General features: G+C 45.9%; 1 protein-coding gene across 4 annotated transcripts in view; it reads left to right on the forward strand.

Annotated features, from left to right (window-relative positions):
• The window catches only part of GFI1B (growth factor independent 1B transcriptional repressor), a 50,023-nt gene extending 31,528 nt beyond the window's left edge, over positions 1–18,495 (forward strand). For 3 of the 4 annotated variants that reach the window (XM_073555996.1, XM_073555998.1, XM_073555997.1), the window contains exons 2-7: positions 4,884–4,998; positions 13,693–13,830; positions 13,905–14,179; positions 14,394–14,531; positions 15,887–16,052; positions 17,898–18,495. In XM_073555996.1, coding sequence (XP_073412097.1) covers positions 4,884–4,998; positions 13,693–13,830; positions 13,905–14,179; positions 14,394–14,531; positions 15,887–16,052; positions 17,898–18,076 — 1,011 coding nt within the window. In that variant the 3' untranslated portion in view covers positions 18,077–18,495. Of the gene's footprint in view, positions 1–1,432; positions 3,301–4,883; positions 4,999–13,692; positions 13,831–13,904; positions 14,180–14,393; positions 14,532–15,886; positions 16,053–17,897 lie in introns of those variants that run through there. The other variant, XM_073555999.1, reaches the window with a different exon arrangement.
• The last annotated feature ends 3,964 nt before the right edge of the window (positions 18,496–22,459 follow it).

Below are 22,459 nucleotides of genomic sequence, written 5' to 3' on the forward strand. Positions count from 1 at the left end.
TTTTTTATTTTATTTTATTTTTTAAATTTGATATTTCTACATAAAGTATTCAGAAATGGCTGATTTGTGCAGAAAAGCTATGCTCTGCATATATAGTTGATAAAAATCCATCACTTGATGAAAATCATCCAGATTTATGGAATGGGCACCTGCAGCAGATTTTTTTTTTGCATATACTGTATATATTGCCATACCTGAATTTAATGTCAGGGTTCCCAAACCTGTGTCTCTCCATCTATTGTGAAACTACAACTCTCAGCATTGCCGGACAGGGGTTCTCCATCTTCCCTAACCAGCTGTTGCAATACTACAACTCCCAGCATGCCCTGACAGTGGTTTTCTAACCGTGACTCTCCAATTGTTGCAATACTACAACTCCCAGCATGCCTTGACAGCAGTTCCCCAACCTATGGCTCTCCAGCTGTTTCAAAACTCCGATTTCCAGCACGCTCAGAGTGCCTTCACTTCTCCAGATATGCTGGGAGTTGTAGTTCTGCAGCAGCTGGAGAGCCACAAGTCAGGGGAACATTGCTTATAGTAATGGTGGCATGAACCCAAGAAGGGGCCCAATGTTGATATTTGCGATGCCCCCCTCCTTTCCCATATTTGAATTTTCTTGTCCCCAAACATTGGAACAAAGGGCACATAATGAGACAAATAACAGGTTTCGTGGGCATCGTGCCCGCTCTATTCTTCCACATCAATGGCGGACTGTGTCTGATTAGGACGCCACTAAATCCTTGCAGGACAAATGCAAATGTCAAGCAAATGACTCGTCACCTGAATCACATCTGATGCCAATAAAGAACAGTTGTATGGTGATGTGGATAGATGGAATTAGTATCTTAATAGGGAAACTACAACTCCCAGCATGCCCGGACAGATACTGCATTGTTACCTTATCAGCAGGGATTATTATACAAGCAGAGGGCTGCTGCAGGGATAGCTCCTCTTCTCCAGCACACCTTGCATCTGCCCTTTCTCCATGTATGCAATGTTCTGCTGCCAGGCAGAGTTGTCATGGGGTATTTTCCCTGCAGCAGCTCTCCTCTACTGCTCCAATATTCGGGAATCCATAATTGCAGATATTTACATGACCAGCTATAGATAATAGATAAATACTACCTCCATAGAATCACTTTTATTGGGTCGCTCATGTAAAATAGTTAACCCCTACCGCTTCGATATTAAAGAGACAGGTACACTTTTAATTGGTGTTCACTTTTAGGGTGTACTTTCAATAGACAAACAGATTTCCACCAGAATCAGGATCGATGGCAAAAAAAGATGTGAATAGACACGGGTGAAGTTTTAGCCTCGAAACTGCAACTCCCCAGCATGCCTTGACATCCTTCAACTGACAGGGCATGCTGGTAGTTGTAGTTTTCCTCTCTATTGGAAAATTTCCTTATTAGTAGGGAGTAATTCTTGTAAAATAGGACAGCTGCTGCAGTGATGTCAAATTCTTAGCAGTTGCTCTTGCCCAGAGAGGTACATTCACAATTTACTTTATAGCTGCTCCCATATGTCTTCTAGATTACGCTAGTGCCAGGAAGAACTGTCATAGGGAGTTTGATTTCCCTGCAGCAGCTCTTTTCCACTGCAATACAGGGAATATATATGTACAGTTGTGGCCAAAAGTATTGACACCCCTGCAATTTTGTCAGATAATACTCAGTTTCTTCCTGAAAATGATTGCAAACACAAATTCTTTGGTATTATCTTCATTTAATTTGTCTTAAATGAAAAAACACAAAAGAGAATGAAGCAAAAACCAAACATTGATCATTTCACACAAAACTCCAAAAATGGGCCAGACAAAAGTATTGGCACCCTCAGCCTAATACTTGGTTGCACAACCTTTAGCCAAAATAACTGCGACCAACTGCTTCCGGTAACCATCAATGAGTTTCTTACAATGCTCTGCTGGAATTTTAGACCATTCTTCTTTGGCAAACTGCTCCAGATCCATGATATTTGAAGGGTGCCTTCTCCAAACTGCCATTTTTAGATCTCTCCACAGCTGTTCTATGTGATTCAGGTCTGGACTCATTGCTTGCCACCTTAGAAGTCTCCAGTGCTTCCTCTCAAACCATTTTCTAGTGCTTTTTGAAGTGTGTTTTGGGTCATTGTCCTGCTGGAAGACCCATGACCTCTGAGGGAGACCCAGCTTTCTCACACTGGGCCCTACATTATGCTGCAAAATATGTTGGTAGTCTTCTGACTTCATAATGCCATGCACATGGTCAAACAGTCCAGTGCCAGAGGCAGCAAAGCAACCCCAAAACATCAGGGAACCTCCGCCATGTTTGACTGTAGGGAACGTGTTTTTTTCTTTGAATGCCTCTTTTTTTCTCCTGTAAACTCTATGTTGATGCCTTTGCCCAAAAAGCTCTACTTTTATCTCATCTGACCAGAGAACATTCTTCCAAAACGTTTTAGGCTTTTTCAGGTAAGTTTTGGCAAACTCCAGCCTGGCTTTTTTATGTCTCAGGGTAAGTAGTGGGGTCTTCCTGGGTCTCCTACCATACATTCCCTTTTCATTCAGACGCCGACGGATAGTACGGTTTGACACTGTTGTACCCTCGGACTGCAGGGCAGCTTGAACTTGTTTGGATGTTAGTCGAGGTTCTTTATCCAACATCCGCACAATCTTGCGTTGAAATCTCTTGTCAATTTTTCTTTTCTGTCCACATCTAGGGAGGTTAGCCACAGTGCCATGGGCTTTAAACTTCTTGATGACACTGCGCACGGTAGACACAGGAACATTCAGGTCTTTGGAGATAGACTTGTAGCCTTGAGATTGCTCATGCTTCCTCACAATTTGGTTTCTCAAGTCCTCGGACAGTTCTTTGGTCTTCTTTCTTTTCTCCATGCTCAATGTGGTACACACAAGGACACAGGACAGAGGTTGAGTCAACTTTAATCCATGTCAACTGGCTGCAAGTGTGATTTAGTTATTGCCAACACCTGTTAGGTGCCACAGGTAAGTTAAAGGTGCTGTTAATTACACAAATTAGAGAAGCATCACATGATTTTTCGAACAGTGCCAATACTTTTGTCCACCCTCTTTTTTATGTTTTGGTGTGGAATTATATCCAATTTGGCTTTAGGACAATTCCTTTTGTGTTTTTTCATTTAAGACAAATTAAATGAAGATAATACTACCAAAGAATTTGTGTTTGCAATCATTTTCAGGAAGAAACTGAGTATTATCTGACAGAATTGCAGGGGTGTCAATACTTTTGGCCACAACTGTATACTAGGGAATTCCTTAAAGCCAGGAATCCACATTGGCAGGTATGGACACATAGAATTACTTTTATGGAGGTGTTCATGTAAAATATGACAACCCTTTAGTGTACAGGTTACCTTAGACAGGCAAATGAGAATTAAAAAAGAGAAAGCTGCTGCAGGGATATCCAATTCTCTGCAGCTGCTGTCCCCAATATTTTCTGTTTTTACATTACACATGTTCTATATTGTGCTGATAGTGCCAGAAAGAGTTGTCTTAGGGATTAGGGACATGTAGATTTCATAGTTTCTTCTTTCAAACATGTAGATGTAACTACATAAAACAGGTTGGAAATAATAGCTGCATTATGGCCTCTGGGGGATCAGCTTTCTCCTCTCCATGCAAATCGAGTTGAAGGAGAGGACCATGCAAATCTGCAGACACTTCCCTGAAGCGGCGCCCTGGGTCTGTGTATTGTGACTTGTGCTCTTGTGATTTTTTTTTTATAGACTTTGGAATCTGTCGCCGTGAAGTGTTCAGATTTCTATGAGTCTCAAGGGAAAAATTCGATTTTATTTTAGTAAATAATCATATTTTGTGATGACTTTTATACACATGGCTTTATCACAGTGGCTGCAGACTGGCATTGTGCAACTTATTGGGAACCAGAGATCTTCCCTGTATAGTAGCGTGGTATAATAAGAGGATATCCTGCCCTGGTCTGTCCTCTATTTCATGCTGACATGGAAGGTCCACATAGGCAAAAAATGGGGGTTCTGCACATTACACCTTAGCAACCACTGACTATAGTGATGCTCAGGCTTGTACCGCTCTCTGTTGTCTGCCAGAGCGGGTGATCCCTCTTCGTTGTCTGCCGTGCTGGTGCCCCCTCTCTGATGTTTGCCCGGCTGCTGCCCCCTCTCTGATGTCTTCCAGACTGGTGCCCCCTCTCCGATGTCTGCCGGGCTGCTGCTCCCTCTCCGATGTCTGCCGGACTTGTGTGCCCTCTTTGTTGTCTGCCGGGCGGGTGCCGCCACTCCGATGTCTGCTGGGCTGGTGCCCCGCACTCCGATGTCGGCCGAGCGGGTTCCACATCTGCGCTGTCTGCCGGGTGGGTGCCCCCACTCCGTTGTCTGCCGGGCGGGTGCCCCAATCTGTTGTTTGCCGGGCAGGTGCCTCCACTCCGTTGTCTGCCGGGCGGGTGCTCCCACTCCGTTGTCTGCGGGCGGGTGCCCCCACTCCGTTGTCTGCCTGGCGGGTGCCCCCACTCCATTGTCTACCGGGTGGGTGCTCCCACTCCGTTGTCTGCGGGCAGGTGCTCCCACTCCGTTGTCTGCGGGCGGGTGCCCCCACTCCGTTGTCTGCGAGCGGGTGCCCCCACTCCGTTGTCTGCATGGCGGCTGCCCCCTCTCAATTGTCTGCTGGGCTGGTGCCCCCTCTCCGTTGTATGCCACATATAGTTTTGCTCACATTTGCCAATATTAGGAAGCCGGAGCAGAGTATGTTTCCTGTTCAGGCATCGACCACCCATGGCTGTCATTCCGAGATGTGTCCCCCTTCCTCCTCGTTGGGCTCCCATGGCTTTACACCCTTCATGTTTGTATATATGAGGTCACATCTGGGTATTTATTATTTGCTTCTTTCTCAGGAGATGCCGCGATCTTTTTTGGTAAAAAGCAAGAAAACTCATAGTTACCATCAACATCGCTACCCGGAGGATGTGAGCCCACTCCAGGAGGAGCCCAGCACGGCGTTATGTCATGGTAGGTGACTGCACATCCATCACGGAGGTTGGTCGTGTGTCCTGGGATTTCATCTTGTGATGTACAGACTAGTATTTCTCACAGCTGAGGGTTTGTTGCATCCAATCTAGACCATCCTCTGTGACCAATACAGAAAATACCAGGAACATTGGACATTAAAAAATATATACCGGACAAATAATAATCCCAATAAAATACGCCTTTATTTCTTCAAAATTGGCAAACAGTAATGCTATAAAAATTGTGTGCACGTATTAGGAATATACTGTACATAGAGAATATGAATCCAAAAATAATAAAAAATATATAGAGACATATATTCAGTATACCAGGTGATAAACTAAAAAATGGACATTATATAAATTATGATCACATAGCGCAGAAATCTTTGATCAAATATAATGATCATATATATATAAAAAATAATGATCATACACTGCTCAAAAAAATAAAGGGAACACTCAAATAACACATCCTAGATCTGAATGAATGAAATATTCTCATTGAATACTTTGTTCTGTAAAAGGTTGAATGTGCTGACAACAAAATCACACAAAAATCATCAATGGAAATCAAATTTATTAACCAATGGAGGCGTGGATTTGGAGTCACACACAAAATTAAAGTGGAATGTAATGTCCTTAAAACAAGTCAAAATGATGCTCAGTATTGTGTGTGGCCTCCACGTGCCTGTATGACCTCCCTACTGTACAACGCCTGGGCATGCTCCTGATGAGGTTGCGGATGGTCTCCTGAGGAATCTCCTCCCAGACTTGGACTAAAGCATCCGCCAACTCCTGGACAGTGTGTGATGCAACGTGACGTTGGTGGATGGAGCGAGACATGATGTCCCAGATGTGCTCAATCGGATTCATGTCTGGGGAATGGGCGGACCTGTCCATAGCTTCAATGCCTTCATCTTGCAGGAACTGCTGACACACTCCAGCCACATGAGGTCTTGCATTGTCCTGCATTAGGAGGAACCCAGGGCCAACCGCACCAGCATATGGTCTCACAAGGGGTCTGAGGATCTAATTTCGGTACCTAATGGCAGTCAGGCTACCTCTGGCGAACACATGGAGGGCTGTGCGGCCCTCCAAAGAAATGCCATCCCACACCATTACTGACCCACTGCCAAATCGGTCATGCTGAAGGATGTTGCAGGCAGCAGATCGCTCTCCATGGCGTCTCGAGACTCTGTCACGTCTGTCAAATGTGCTCAGTGGGAACCTGCTTTCATATGTGAAGATCACAGGACGCTAGTGGCGAATTTGCCAATCCTGGTGTTTTGTGGCAAATGCCATGCGTCCTGCATGGTGTTGGGCTGTGAGCACAACCCCCATCTGTGGACGTTGGGCCCTGATACTGTACCATCCTCATGGAGTCAGTTTCTAACTGTGCAGACACATGCACATTTGTGGCCTACTGGAGGTCATTTTGCAGGGCTCTGGCAGTGCTGCTCCTGTTTCTCCTTGCACAAAGGCATAGTTAGCGGTCCTGCTGCTGGGTTGTTGCCCACGTCCCCCTCCACGTCTCCTGGTGTACTGGCCTGTCTCCTGGTAGCGCCTCCAGCCTCTGGACATTACGCTGACAGACACAGCAAAACTTCTTGCCACAGCTCGCTTTGATGTGCCATCCTGGATGAGCTGCACTACCTGAGCCACTTGTGTGGGTTGTAGAGTCCGTCTCATGCTACCTCTAGTGTGAAAGCACAACAAACATTCAAAAGTGACCAAAACATCAGCCAGAAAGCATTAGTACTGAGATATGGTCTGTGGTCCCCACCTTCAGAACTACTCCTTTATTGAGGGTGTCTTGATAATTGCCAATAATTTCCATCTAGTGTCTTTTCCATTTGCACAACAGCATGTGAAATTGATTGTCAATCAGTGTTGCTGTCATGTCCACCATGTCTGTTTTGCCTCAAGAACCCCTGGAGCGGCGTGCATGCGCATCTCGTGTCTGCTATCTTGCATGTTCCCTAGAGCAGTGTGGACACTCACCTCATGTCTGTTGAGCTGCAGGATGCCTGCGTTTCTGCTCTGCCTTCTGTGATCATCTCGTCATGTCTAGAACCCCTGATCATGTGTCCTTCCTATGCTCCAGCATAGGCTGGTTCTGCGGTCATCTCTGCATGTCTGGAACTCTGTTCATGTGACCTGCCTAGGTTTCAGCACTGGTTCTGCAATCATCCCTGCATGTCTGGAATCCTGATCATGTGACTGCTCCCTGTGATCCTGGAGGATCTGAACTGGTCCTGACCCGGAAGTGGAGGTGCTATGCCCTATATCAGACCGCCCCTTCCTTTGCTCAGGGCCTGAGTATTGTGTTGCTTCCCTGCATGGCTGCTTGGTCTGCTGGGTTGCTCCCTCTATTCTGTGCCCTTGCACTTTGCTCTGTCGTGCGTCTCTGCACACGCTCCGTGCTCGTATTCCGTCTCTTGTCTCGTGCTTTGTCTCGTGTTGTCCTTCGTGCTTTGTTTGTCCTCGCTATGCTATGTTCTGTACCCTATCCCTGACGTGTCTCTCTACACGTGCAGGCCTCCGCTCTGTACCCTGTCCCTGACGTGTCTCTCTACACGTGCAGGCCTCCGCTCTGTACCCTGTCACTGACGTGTCTTTCTACACGTGCAGGTCACCGTTCTGTACCCTGTCCCTGACGTGTCTCTCTACACGTGCAGGCCTCCGCTCTGTACCCTGTCCCTGACGTGTCTCTGTACACGTGCAGGTCACCATTCTGTACCCTGTCCCTGACGTGTCTCTCTACACTTGCAGGCCTCCGCTCTGTCCCTGTCCCTGACGTGTCTCTCCACACGCGCAGGCCTCGTCTTGTACTTTGCCCCTGGCATGCCCTCTGCATGCGCAGGACTCTGCCGCTTACCCTATGCCTTGTCTCTTATGTTTCGTGCGCCCTTGCACTTTTCGTACTAGGCTTTGCCGTGCTGTTTTGCACGCGTCTCTGTCCTGTACCTTTGCCTAGCCCTGCCTTGTGGCTCCGTGCCCTCGTGCACGCGCCTGGTCGCCCTGTGCCTGCCTGTTGTGCCTCAGCCGTGCCCGCCGTCCCGTGCTATAGTGGTTACCGGCTGTGTGAGCCGCAGCTGTGCCGCCTCTAAGTCGTGCCCGCCTGCTTATGCCACCGTCGGTACCGCCTGCCGGTGCCCCAGCCATGGTTTCCGTGCTCCCTTGCACGCACGCTGGTTTTCGCACTGTGCCTTTTCGTGCTACTCTTGCACAAAGTCTTTTGCTTACTTTGCTCTGCTCTGAACCCTGTCTTCCTGCCGGATTCCGTAACCTGCCAACCGCTGCCAGAGGTCCGGACCTAGATGACTGCGGCCTGATGTCCAGAGCTGATTTCCGCAGTCTGATTCCTGGACCCTGTCGGTCGATGCCAGCATCCCGGATTCCGATGCCACCGTACCCTATCTTGGTCCCTGGCGTGTCCTCTTTACACGCAGGCCTCCGTCCTGTATCTCTCCCTGGCGTGTCTCTTCGCACGCGCAGGCCACCGTCCCTGTACCTGTCCCTGGCATGTCCCTTGGCATGCACAGGCCTCTGTCCTGTGAACCTGACCCATGCGTGTTCGTTGACACGCATCCTGTTTCTAACTTTGTCTTGTCTCCTTGCATGGAACCCTGGTTTGCTTACCGGATGTCCGGAACCTGCCGATCACCTTCAGAGCTACAGAACCTGATGTCCCGGTTGATCGTTGCCTGCTGTCCGGAGTCCGATGTCCTCGTGCCTCTGTCTACCATCTGCACGTACCATGCTTTGGACCTCGGCGTGCCCTTGCACGCACCTTGCTCTATGTTCTCTGTGTGTTCACGTTTTGCACCTGTTATACCCTGAAGTGTTCCTCATGCCTTGGACCTCGGCGTGCCCTTGCACGCATCTTGCTTTATGTACTTTGTGTGTTCACGTTTTGCACCTGTTGTACCCAGAAGTGTTCCTTAATGAAGTTTCCTTGAACTAACGTCTTGTCTCGCCTTGTCTTGTTTTCCTGTGCCGGCCGTCTGGTCCAGCTGCCGTGGTGGCTCACCCCCTGACACTTCCTGTATAGGGGGTGGTTCCTCAGTAGGTCAGCTCGCCCTAGGTGGGTGGGTGCCACGGCCCAGAGGGTCCACTCATTCAAGAAGAACGACTCAGCTTATGCTGACGCTCTTCACAGTTGCTTCCTAAGTGGACAGTTTGATTTCACAGAAGTTTGATTTACTTGGAGTTATATTCTGTTGTTTAAGTGTTCCCTTTATTTTTTTGAGCAGTTTATATATATAAAACAAGCCCCTCTTAATTGCTATGTTTGCAAAAAAAATTTTATAAAAAAAAGTCATACATGAAAAAAGTATAATATAAAATATAAAAATTTATGATTGGGCCAAAGGGCCACGTGCGTGTTAGTGACTGTGAGGTATGTGATAAAAAAAAAAAGGAAGAGAAAAAATCAAGCAAAAAAACAAAAGGCAAGAGCAACGGTGATGTAGAAATTTTAGTGCAAAACACCTAACATGAGTGGTAAATACACACAATGTTGGAATTAACTGAAGTGCAAAACATACAGTACCACATAAGGTGTACAAAGTGAAAAATTGACAATGAATAATATTCTAAAAGTGCCCAGTATAGTAATATACAATCATAAAAATGAAAGGGGCAATTGGCAGTCAAACATAAAAAGATGCTGAGCATCACATGTTATGATTAGATGCAAAAGGTGACCAATATGGATCATTAAGGAAAAAAAGGGCCTGTACCCTTAAGGGTATGTGCACACGTTGCGGATTCCAGTGTGGAATTTTCCGAGCAGATTTTGCTAAATCCGCAGGTAAAATGACCTGCGTTTTACCTGCGGATTTAAGTGCAGATTTACTGCGGATTTTGTGAGGATTCCACCTGCGTTTTTACACCTGCGGATTCCTACAATGGAGCAGGTGTAAAACGCTGCGGAATCTGCACAAAGAATTGACATGCTGCGGAAATGAACCCGCAGCATTTATGCAGCAGATTGTTCTGCAGCATGTACACAGTGTTTTTTGATTTACATAGGGTATAATGGTACTGTACAACGCAGCAGAATCCGCAACGTGTGCACAGATCCTAAAAGTCCGCCTGGTCCTGTTACGGCGCACACCCCCGACGCGCGTTTCGGAATATAATTCCTTCGTCAGGAATTAACCCCCTGATGAATGAATTATATCTATGTGATCATAATTGATATATTGTCCATTTTTTAGTCTATCACCTGGTATACTAAATATATTTCTCTATATATTTTTTATCATTTTGGATTCATATTCTCTATGTACAGTATATTCCTAATACATGCACACAATTTTTATAGCATTACTGTTTGCCAATTTTGAATAAAGACGTATTTTGTTGGGATTATTATTTGTCCGGTATATATTTTTTAATGGCCAATGTTCCTGGTATTTTCTGTTTTGGTTTCCTTACTGTGTGGTCCCCACGCTCTCTCAAGTAGCGCCGTCCTTCACTATTTGAGTACATATTAATATTTGGAGTATATATTATTACTCCATGCATTAGATATTATTTGTTACTGTGTGATTTCTTTGGTGTTGTGTCATATTCAGAGTTACCATCCTCTGTGAGCCAAACACAGCAGCACAAATCTCTCCCCTGCGTGTTACGTTACAAAGTATCAGAGCAGAGAACATGATTCAGTCTGGACTGGACACATCTGTAACAAACCCTCAGCTGTGAAGTCTTAGCTGTATATAGGAAGGCTCCTTTTCACTGACAGCAAGCAGAGGTGATTGGTGTGTGAATAGCACATTGTGTAATTATCAGCGCTGTATAAACAGGGAAATAAATCCTATCCCGGTTTCCTGTTCCGACACATTGTCCATAATGTGATTTACAAACATATAATAACGACTTCCCTGTTTATATAATGTGCTAACCATTGAGCTCCTGGGACCATGCAGAAATGGTGCCTTAATCCAGACTGATGAGGACGCAGTACTCTTTTAATGCTTTGAAGCTGCACAGCGCCATCCATAGGGTTGTGGTTGTGTCTGGCACTGCAGCTCATTGCTGCTCATGCACTTCCAGAACCAGACATATGGCACTGTGCCCAGGTGTGGATGAAGGGTATACAACACTCTCCATGGATGTCAGTGCCCCTTTCGTTCTGCTTACAAACTGGGGGTTCTTGAAAGATGCACCCCCACTGATCAAACATCACAGCCCCAAAATCTCCTTTGTTATTCTGGTATATACTCCCACAGTATAAAAATATTCAGAGCATCACAGAGTGTTTCAGGAGAGGAGAAGGAGGGGCCCTAATGCAGAGTATTTAGGAAGAGGAGAGTGTCAAAGAAAGGAGCAGCACAGAGTATCTTTAGGAAAGAGGAGCACCGAACTTTTAGGAGGTTACAGACTTTTAAACAGAGTAAGGGGCAGCACAGAGTATTTCAGGAGAGAGGTCCACCAATGTTTTGGGAAGTCACAGACTGAGAGATCTATCCTGGAAGAGCAGGATCCTTAATAATAAGATTGTGCCGATCTTGTCAGAAGATGAAGGGTCCCCCCCAGCACAGTGTTACAAGAGAACTGTGTGCTGATCTTATGAGATCAGAGCAATCAGCAGGTTCCCTAGCAGCACAGAGTATTTCAGAAAAGTAGTGTGCTGACTTAGTGAGTGGTAGCACAAAAAGGAGCTGAGTCCTTAGCAGCACAGAGTATTTCAGAAGAGGAGTGTGCTCCTTATATGGGAAGGTGGTGCCCTGCTCTGTGCAGAGCCCTCCTGACTCCTGCCCGTCCTGGCAGTGCCAGCAGTGATCCCACCACCCGCCTCCAGCCGCATTCAAATCCGCTCTATTCAAATCCAATTGTGTCCGTTACTGTAACTGTTCCCGGGAAGCGTCCGTCTGTCCGGAGTGCAGCTCTGCAGAAACACGCGTCATTGTGTCTAGCACCCACGGCGTATCAAGTATCTAAGCTGCCTACATTTCGCAGCCAATTGGGAGGTACACCAACATACCTGGAAAGATATACTCCTCTTCAGCAGACAGTATCACACAGGATAGGATTAGATACACGGCTCAGCATACAGTATCACACAGGATAGGATCAGATACACGGCTCAGCAGTCAGTATCACACAGGATAGGATTAGATACACAGCTCAGCAGTCAGTATCACACAGGATAGGATTAGATACACAGCTCAGCAGACAGTATCACACAGGATAGGATTAGATACACGGCTCATCAAACAGTATCACACAGGATAGGATTAGATACACAGCTCAGCAGTCAGTATCACACAGGATAGGATTAGATACACGGCTCAGCAGACAGTATCACACAGGATAGGATTAGATACACAGCTCAGCAGACAGTATCACACAGGATAGCATTAGATACACAGCTCAGCAGTCAGTATCACACAGGATAGGATTAGATACACGGCTCAGCAGACAGTATCACACAGGATAGGATTAGATACATGGCTCAGCAGTCAGTATCACACAAGATAGGATTAGATACACGGCTCAGCAGACAGTATCACACAGGATAGGATTAGATACACAGCTCAGCAGACAGTATCACACAGGATAGGATTAGATACACAGCTCAGCAGACAGGATCACACAGGATAGGATTAGATACACGGCTCAGCAGACAGTATCACACAGGATAGGATTAGATACACAGCTCAGCAGTCAGTATCACACAGGATAGGATTAGATACACGGCTCAGCAGTTAGTATCACACAGGATAGGATTAGATACACAGCTCAGCAGTCAGTATCACACAGGATAGGATTAGATACACAGCTCAGCAGTCAGTATCACACAGAATAGGATTAGATACTGACTGCTGAGCTGCTCGTTGTTGCTGGGAATACTGTACTGTGCAGGCAATGATATGAGCTTCATTAGATGCCGGACAAGGATGTATCACAACGATGTGTTTTCTCAATTCAATCAAAGCCGGATTGTCAAACACAGAGAAATTGGCTCCATGTCTGTACAAACATTGTGGTTTGTGTCACACACACTGCGTCAACACATACATGTCTGTATAGATCCTGATCCTGGGCAGAATAGGCAGGGGGCTCCAGAGCAGTAATCCTAATGGGGCCCCAATCTTAGGGTACCATTACACTTAGCGATGCACCAGCGATCCCGACCATGATATGACCCGGTCAGGATCGCTGGTGCATCGTTAAGTGGTCGCTAGTGAGCTGCCACACAGACAGATCTCACCAGCGACATCGCTGGGGACGGGGGTCGCTACTTACCTGTCAGACGAGGCGATGAAGACGTCCTCCCACCCGCGTCCACGCGTCGCTCATCGGCGCTAGCAGGAAGCCCAGCAGGAAGCGGCCGACGAGAAACGGCCCAGGACATTCTCACACGATCAGCAATAACCAGCGGGGGAGCGGTCGGAGGTAAGTATCAGACATGGCGATATCGCTAGAAATATCGCTGCTGCGTCACAAAACTAGTAACGTTATAGCGATATTGCTAACGATATGGCTTAGTGTGATGGGCCCTTTAGTGTCTATATCTCGGAGAGAAGGGACATGTTATCATGTACCTCCTGTCTGTTTTGGAGGTCTATGGAAAGGGTGAACCCTATGCTAGCCCACTAAGTAGGGTGAGGGAGGTCACCCCAATTTACAACATTTTTCCAGCTTCCTCAGATTTTTACTATTTTTATTACATCAGATTCTAAAGACAGGAAATCATTTGACATCGACCTTAAAGAATATGAACCTGAGGACCTGACCAAGAGCTCTCAACCAAAAGATGACATGCAGAGAACCCTCTATTTAAGTCGCGGACCGTCTGTGGCTTCAGGCCCAGGTAATGTACTACTAAACTCTTCATCACATTGAATGAATATATGAATGACACAATGTTGTAATTCTGTCTTTAAGGTCTCTCTTTGTCCTTGCTCCCCATGAAGTCGTATCCGTCCTTTCCCCTGTCGGCCTTCTATAAGCAGAGCCTCTCCTGGGAGTCTCTGCATTCAGCCTATAGCTTCAATCAAGTCCCATCCCATGGGCACCCCTCCATGAGGCAGGGTCCTACAGTCCTAGGGTTATATGGCAGCCCCCCCAAAGCTACAGAGACAGACTATGATCACCCCATTAATTACAGCCTGGCATTCTCGTCTGTTATGGATAACTATCACTGTGTCAAGTGCAGCAAGGTAAGATATTCAGTGGGAGGGCCGCTAAGAGGAGGGTGAGGGGCGTTACAGCAGAGGAAGGGCCGCTGCAGGAGGGCGAGGGCCGGCCGCTGCAGGAGGGCGAGGGTCAGCCGTTGCAGGAGGGCAAGGGCCGGCCGCTGCAGACTAAGGGGCTGCTGCAGGACACTGAACTATTATATTTTATGAAAGCCAGATAATCTCTTCTATCTTCCAGGTTTTCTCAACGTCTCATGGATTAGAGGTTCACGTCCGGAGGTCTCATAGTGGAACCAGACCATTTGTCTGTGATATTTGTGGGAAATCCTTTGGTCATGCTGTCAGTCTGGAGCAACATCTCAATGTTCACTCACAGGTGAGGTCCATAATGTGTTGTATACTGCTGAACTGTGTATCCAATCCTATCATGGTGTAATACAGTGGGTACAGAAAGTCTTCAGACCCCTTTAAATTTGTCACTCTTTGATTCATTGCAGCCATTTGGTAAATTCAAAAAAGTTCATTTTTTTTCTCATTAATGTACACTCATCTTGACTGAAAAACCCCCCCAGAAATGTAGACATTTTTGCAAATTTATTAAAAAAGAAAAACTGAAATATCACATGGTCATAAATATTCAGACCCTTTGCTCAGTTTTGAGTAGAAGCGCCCTTTTGAGCTAGTACAGCCATGAGTCTTCTTGGGAATGATGCAACAAGTTTTTCACACCTGGATTTGGGGATCCTCTGCCATTCTTCCTTGCAGATCCTCTCCAGTTCCGTCAGGTTGGATGGTGAACATTGGTGGACAGCCATTTTCAGGTCTCTCCAGAGATGCTCAATTGGGTTTAGGTCAGGGCTCAGGCTGGGCCAGTCAAAAATGGTCACAGAGTTGTTCTGAAGCCACTCCTTTGTTATTTTAGCTGTGTGCTTAGGGTCTTTGTCTTGTTGGAAGGTGAACCTTCGGCCAAGTCTGAGGTCCAGAGCACTCTGGGAGAGGTTTTCATCCAGGATATCTCTGTACTTGGCCGCATTCATGTTTCCTTCAATTGCAACCAGTTATCCTGTCCCAAACTTCTTCCATTTAAGTAAGGATTATGGAGGCCACTGTGCTCCTACTAACCCTGAGTACTGCAAAAATTCTTTTGTAACCTTGGCCAGATGTGTGCCTTGCCACAATTCTGTCTCTGAGCTCCTTGGCCAGTTCCTTTGACCTCATGATTCTCATTTGGTCTGACATGCACTGTGAGCTGTGAGGGCTTATATAGACAGGTGTGTGCCTTTACAAATCAAGTCCTATCAGTTTAATTAAACACAGCTGGACTCCAATTAAGGAGTAGAATCATCTCAAGGAGGATCACAAGGAAATGAACAGCATGTGACTTAAATATGAGTGTCTGAGCAAGGGGTCTGAATACTTATGACCATGTGATATTTCAGTTTTTCTTTTTTAATAAATTTGCAAAACTCTCTACACTTCTGGGGCTTTTTCCAGTCAAGATGGGGTGCAGAGTGTACATTAATGAAAAAAAATGAACTTTTTTGAATTTAACAATTGGCTGCAATGAAACAAAGAGTGAAAAATGTAAAGGGGTCTGAATACTTTTCGCACCCACTGTACATACAGTCTCATAGAACCACACAACTCTACAACAACCATATCCCCAACATGAAATATTGCACAAGCTTAATATAAAATACTAGGTTATAAAAAACATTTCCTATTTTACAGGAGAGGAGCTTTGAGTGCAAGATGTGCGGAAAAACATTTAAGCGATCTTCCACGTTATCCACCCACCTGCTTATCCACTCAGACACTCGGCCGTATCCTTGCCAATTCTGTGGAAAGCGTTTCCATCAAAAGTCTGACATGAAGAAACATACGTATATACACACTGGTAAGTTATATTGCCCCCTTATGTACAAGAATATAACTACTATAATACTGCCCCCTATGTACAAGAATATAACTACTATAATATTGCCCCCTATGTACAAGAATATAACTACTATAATACTACCTCCTATGTACAAGAATATAACTACTATAATACTGCCTCCTATGTACAAGAATATGACTAGTATAATACTGTCCCCTATGTACAAGAATATAACTACTATAATACTGCCCCCTATGTACAAGAATATGACTACTATAATACTGTCCCCTATGTACAAGAATATAACTACTATAATACTGCCCCCTATGTACAAGAATATAACTGTTATACTGCTCCCTGTGTACAAGAATATAACTACTATAATACTGCTCCCTATATACAAGAATATAACTACTGTTATACTGCCCTATGGAAAAAGAAGAAAGGTCCAGCTGATGCAAAGGGCTGTTTATTGAAAATTCAGATTAAAATCAACATCCCGCAGGCAATGAGCGGTAACGCAGCTACGCGTTTCGAACACTACATGTGTTCTTTGTCAGAGCCCTGACAAAGAACACACCTAGTGTTCGAAACGTGTAGCTGCGTTACCGTTCAATGCCTGCGGGATGCTGATTTTGATCTGAATTTTCAATAAACAGCCCTTTGCATCAGCTGGACCTTTCTCCTTTTTCCATTGTTTCCTAAGTGGTCCTCTTGCTGTCCGTGCTGACAACACGCCACAACAGGTGAGCCTGCTTTGCTCTTTCCAATACTGCCCTATGTACACGAATAACTACTATAATACTGCTCCCTATATACAAGAATATAACTGCTATAATACTGCTCCTATGTACAAGAATATAACTACTATAATATTGTCCCTATATATAAGAATATAACTACTATAATACTGCTCCCTATATACAAGAATATAACTACTATAATACTGCCCCTATGTATAAGAATATTACTGCTATAATACTGCCCCCTATGTACAAGAATATAACTACTATAATACTGCCCCCTATGTACAAGAATATAATTACTATAATACTGCCCCCTATGTACAAGAATATAACTACTATAATACAGCCGCCAATGTACAAGAATATAACTACAATAATACTGCTCCTATGTACAAGAATATAACTACTATAATACTGCTCCCTATGTACAAGAATATAACTACTATAATACTGTCCCCTATGTACAAGAATATAACTACTATAATACTGCCCCCTATGTACAAGAATATAACTACTATAATACTGCCCCTATGTACAAGAATATAACTACTATAATACTGCCCCTATGTACAAGAATATAACTACTATAATACTGCCCCCTATGTACAAGAATATAACTACTATAATACTGCCCCGTACCTACAAGAATATAACTACTATAATACTGCCCCCTGTGTACAAGAATATAGCTACTATAATACTGCCTCTATGTACAAGAATATAACTACTATAATACTGCCCACTATGTACAAGAATATAAAAACTATAATACTGCTCCCTATGTACAAGAATATAACTACTATAATATTGTCCCTATATATAAGAATATAACTACTATAATACTGCTCCCTATATACAAGAATATAACTACTATAATACTGCTCCTATGTACAAGAATATAACTACTATAATACTGTCCCCTATGTACAAGAATATAACTACTATAATACTGCCTCTATGTACAAGAATATAATTACTATAATACTGCCCCCTATGTACAAGAATATAACTACTATAATACTGTCCCCTATGTACAAGAATATAACTACTATAATACTGCCTCTATGTACAAGAATATAACTACTATGATATCGGTTGTGTTTTGTCCTATGTTTAGGAGAGAAGCCTCACAAGTGTCAGGTTTGTGGAAAAGCTTTCAGTCAGAGCTCGAACTTGATCACTCACAGCCGCAAGCACACAGGCTTTAAGCCGTTTACATGTGACCTGTGCGGTAAAGGCTTCCAGCGTAAAGTGGACCTAAGGAGACACAGAGAAAACCAACATGGACTGAAATGACCTAATAGGGGTTAATGGTGGGCCCCTAATCAGTACGTGGGTGCTGATCCTGTGTGTTACGTGGCTGCAGTACATAGACGAGATCTTTCCTGTTAACACTGAGTAGTGAATGGCGGTAGCCTGGCAGCAGTTACTTCGGCCAGTGGGTGTTATCATGGATTCATACAACCTACACCACTTATGGCAGATAGCGGTGGGGTGTGTCAGGGTGAGAAGGGTCTGTGTGTCTGAAGGATTTTATTTATCTAAAATTTTGTATCAACTTTATTTATTTCCGTCAAAACAAAAAAATAAAGTGATTTGCTGCGTTTCACAGCCGTGTTTTTGCGGATTGTCCCGAGTTTTGTGCATTTTTCAGACATTTGTGTGTTTATAAATGTAATATTACTACTTGTAATAAAACACTTTTATACATTGGATATTTCATGTCTCCTAATTGTCCCAATATAAAAGAAGCGAAACAATGGCGCTACATGACACCTCAACCTTCTATTTTTCCAAAAACAAAAGCTGCAATCTGATTGGTTGCTATGGTCTTGATCCCACGTTATGGCGGAAAAGATAGAGTAAGAACAACCAATCAGATCACTACTTGTAAAATGAACGGAGATCCTGATTGGTTGCTATAGGCTTTCTCTGCTAGAATAAGGGAGGGCATAATCTGATTGGTGGGCTGTCTCTCACACAAAGGAGGAGGTAAAGGAGGAACATCCAATCAAATCACTGCTAAAAAATAAAATGTTAAATCTCATTGGTTGCTATGGGCTCTCTTTCATGCAAAAGAATGAGTAAGTGGGGCCAATTAGATCACTGACGGCAGGGAAGAATCTGATTGGTTACAATGGATGAGTTAGAGCCCAGGTACAACAACCAATAAAATCGATTTGCAGAATGAAGGGAGAAATGATTGGCTGTTGCTGATTGGCCCCTCAATTAGTTAATTGATAGAATAATAAAAGAGGGGAATCTGATTGGTTTCTCCAATTTAAGGCCAGCAGAAACCAATTACATTTAAGCTTTTTATTTTATCAAAACAGGTTTAAAAAAATCCAATCACTGATATTATGGATCAGATGAACTCACATCTGGCATCACTGCACCACTGCAAATCTCATCATCATCGACCAAATGTTCTCCGCGTGCGTCCTCATTATTAAAGAGGTGCTGTACTGTACGTCTCCAGCCCACACCCGAGATAGCACATGACACGGTGGAAATGCAATATATCTCTGCCATCTCTATATCAGCACCATCCACAGCTAAATCTGTGATCTTGGCATATAATCACTTCTGTGGGTTTAGGCGCCAGGATTTTCGGCCTTGGGAAACAGAAATGTGATATCACCCCGAATTATGTACAGGTGCTTTTCACAAACCTCTGGCCTGCAGGGTGAGAATATTTAGCCCACAATGCCGATACATTTGAAAGCAATGATGAGGGAGGGCGCATCAGCTGACAATCGCTCTCCCATCATTCCCCTCTACATCGGGCGTTTCAGCACAGTGGGTATGATAGCGTCATTACAACACGCCCTGTACCGCGATGTGCAGAGGATCTGAAGAGACCGATTCAACGGGTGGGAACTTGCAGAGGTGAGTAATTTTTTTAAAAATGTGGGGCCTATTATACTGTATAGAGCACTATCTAAGGCCATTATACTGTATGGAGGACTATGTGGGGCCCATTATACTGTATGGAGCACTATCTAAGGCCATTATATTGTATGTAGGACTATGTGAGACCCATTATACCGTATGGAGCACTATGTGGAGCCCATTATACTGCATGGAGTACTATGTGGGACCCATTATACTGTATGGAGCACTATGTGGGGCCCATTATACTGTATGGAGCACTATGTGGGGCCCATTATACTGTATGGAGGACTATGTGAGACTCATTATACTGTATGGAGCACTATGTGGGGCCCATTATACTGTATGGAGCACTATCTAAGGCCATTATACTGTATGGAGGACTGTGTGGAGACCATTATACTGCATGGAGTACTATGTGGGACCCATTACACTGTATGGAGCACTATGTGGGGCCCATTATACTGTATGGAGCACTATGTGGGGCCCATTATACTGTATGGAGGACTATGTGAGACTCATTATACTGTATGGAGCACTATGTGGGGCCATTATACTGTATGGAGGACTGTGTGGAGACCATTATACTGCATGGAGTACTATGTGGGACCCATTACACTGTATGGAGCACTATGTGGGGCCCATTATACTGTATGGAGCACTATGTGGGGCCCATTATACTGTATGGAGGACTATGTGAGACTCATTATACTGTATGGAGCACTATGTGGGGCCCATTATACTGTATGGAGCACTATCTAAGGCCATTATACTGTATGGAGGACTGTGTGGGGCCTATTATACTGTATGGAGCACAATCTAAGGCCATTATATTGTATGTAGGACTATGTGGTGCCCATTATACTGTAAGGAGCACTATGTGGAGACCATTATACTGCATGGAGTACTATGTGGGACCCATTACACTGTATGGAGCACTATGTGGGGCCCATTATACTGTATGGAGCACTATGTGGGGCCCATTATACTGTATGGAGGACTATGTGAGACTGATTATACTGTATGGAGCACTATGTGGAGCCCATTATACTGATTATTTCTTTCCAACCTTGGGAGGGGGGCGCGTAAGGGGGGGGTACTGTCACGCTCCCCGGCGTGTTCCCGTCGGAGCCTCTGCTCCTCTGCCGGCGCTTGCAGTCTCCCGGGCGCGCACTCCCCGCGGCTCCCGACGGGCACGCACACTTCCTCTCTGAACCCGTCGCCTCTCCTGCTGGTAAGGAGGACCCTGACCCGGAAGCTCCTCCCCACTCTCCTACATCAGGCCGTCGCTCCCTAGTGACGTTGCCTGATCGTCATTGGAACTTCCCCGTGACTCTGGCCCCACACTTGCTGGCGTCCTCTCCTAATCCCTCTGCGCGGCGCCTGCCTACCTACACCTAGCGCTGTTACCTTCTCTCTCCTGTGTCAGCAGTGGGACAATCCTACCCTGGTCCAGTCTCCTGAGCTCCTGCCGTCCTACCCTGGTCCAGTCTCCTGTGTTCCTGCCGTCCTACCCTGGTCCAGTCTCTTGTGCTCCTGCCGTCCTACCCTGGTCCAGTCTCCTGTGTTCCTGCCTTCCTACCCTGGTCCAGTCTCCTGTGTTCCTGCGGTCCTACCCTGGTCCAGTCTCCTGTGTTCCTGCCATCCTACCCGGTTCCAGTCTCCTGTGTTCCTGCCGTCCTACCCTGGTCCCGTCTCCGGTGCTCGTGCTATCCTACCCCGGTCCAGTATCCTGTCTCCTGGCCGCTCTACCCTGTGTCTTCGGCTGTCAGGGTACCAGCTGCCACGGTAATAGTCTTCCCTGGGCCTGTCCCTAACACTCCCTGTATAGGGGGTGGTCCACCTGGTCCACTCGCCCAGGGGAGGTTCGTTGCCGTGGTACAGTGGGTTCACCCTCGGGCACCCTAACAGTACGATCAGGCCATGAATCCCGCAGGTACCTCAGCAACCACCCAGAAGGAGCTGGCGGCCCTCCGAGACAATCAGGCCCGGATCATGACCTTCCTAAAATCTATGGAGTCCCGGTTATCAGTCCTCCAGCCCTCGGATCCCGGAAGTGCGTCGCAGCTGGCCAGTCTCCAGCAGGAGCTCGCCCAGTTAGCTAAGCCTCCGCGGTATGGCGGAGACCCCCGATTATGCAGGGGGTTCCTCAATCAGTGCCAATTGCACTTCGAATTGCTGCCTCACCAATATCCTACGGATCGTGCCAAGGTGGCCTTTGTGGTATCCCACTTGGAGGGTGAGGCATTGGCCTGGGTAAACCCTCTCTGGGAGCGGGATGATCCGGTGGTCTCCCAGCTCTCCACGTTCCTCGAGACCTTTCGCAAGGTCTTTGACGAACCGGGACGCCTGGCCTCAACTACGGAGTCCCTTTTTAATCTTCGCCAGGGTACGCTTTCTGTAGGGCAATATGCTATCCAGTTTCGCACCTTGTCCTCGGAGCTCGGCTGGAACAATGATGCGTTGGTGGGAGCATTCTGGCGTGGCCTATCTCCTCGCATTAAGGATGAGCTAGCGGGTCGCGACACTCCCACGGCCCTGGAGGATCTCATTTCCTTGGCGACGTGCATTGACTTGCGCTTCCAAGAGCGCTCCCGCGAGTCCGCCAGGGAGAGAAGATTTCCCCGCATTTCCCTAGCCACCCGCAGTCCTTCCGTTCCGTGGTTTGCCTCTACCTCCACTGTCCTGGCTTCGGAACCCATGCAGGTAGATCACCTCAAACCGGCAGAGCAATGTCGCCAGGAGAGGTTCGACAAGGGTCTCAGTCTCTACTGCGGCAGCTCTTCC

The sequence above is a fragment of the Dendrobates tinctorius genome, unplaced genomic scaffold, assembly GCF_039654945.1.
Source record: "Dendrobates tinctorius isolate UK_male_01 unplaced genomic scaffold, ASM3965494v1 ptg000231l, whole genome shotgun sequence".
In the NCBI taxonomy this organism is placed as follows: Eukaryota; Metazoa; Chordata; class Amphibia; order Anura; family Dendrobatidae; genus Dendrobates; species Dendrobates tinctorius.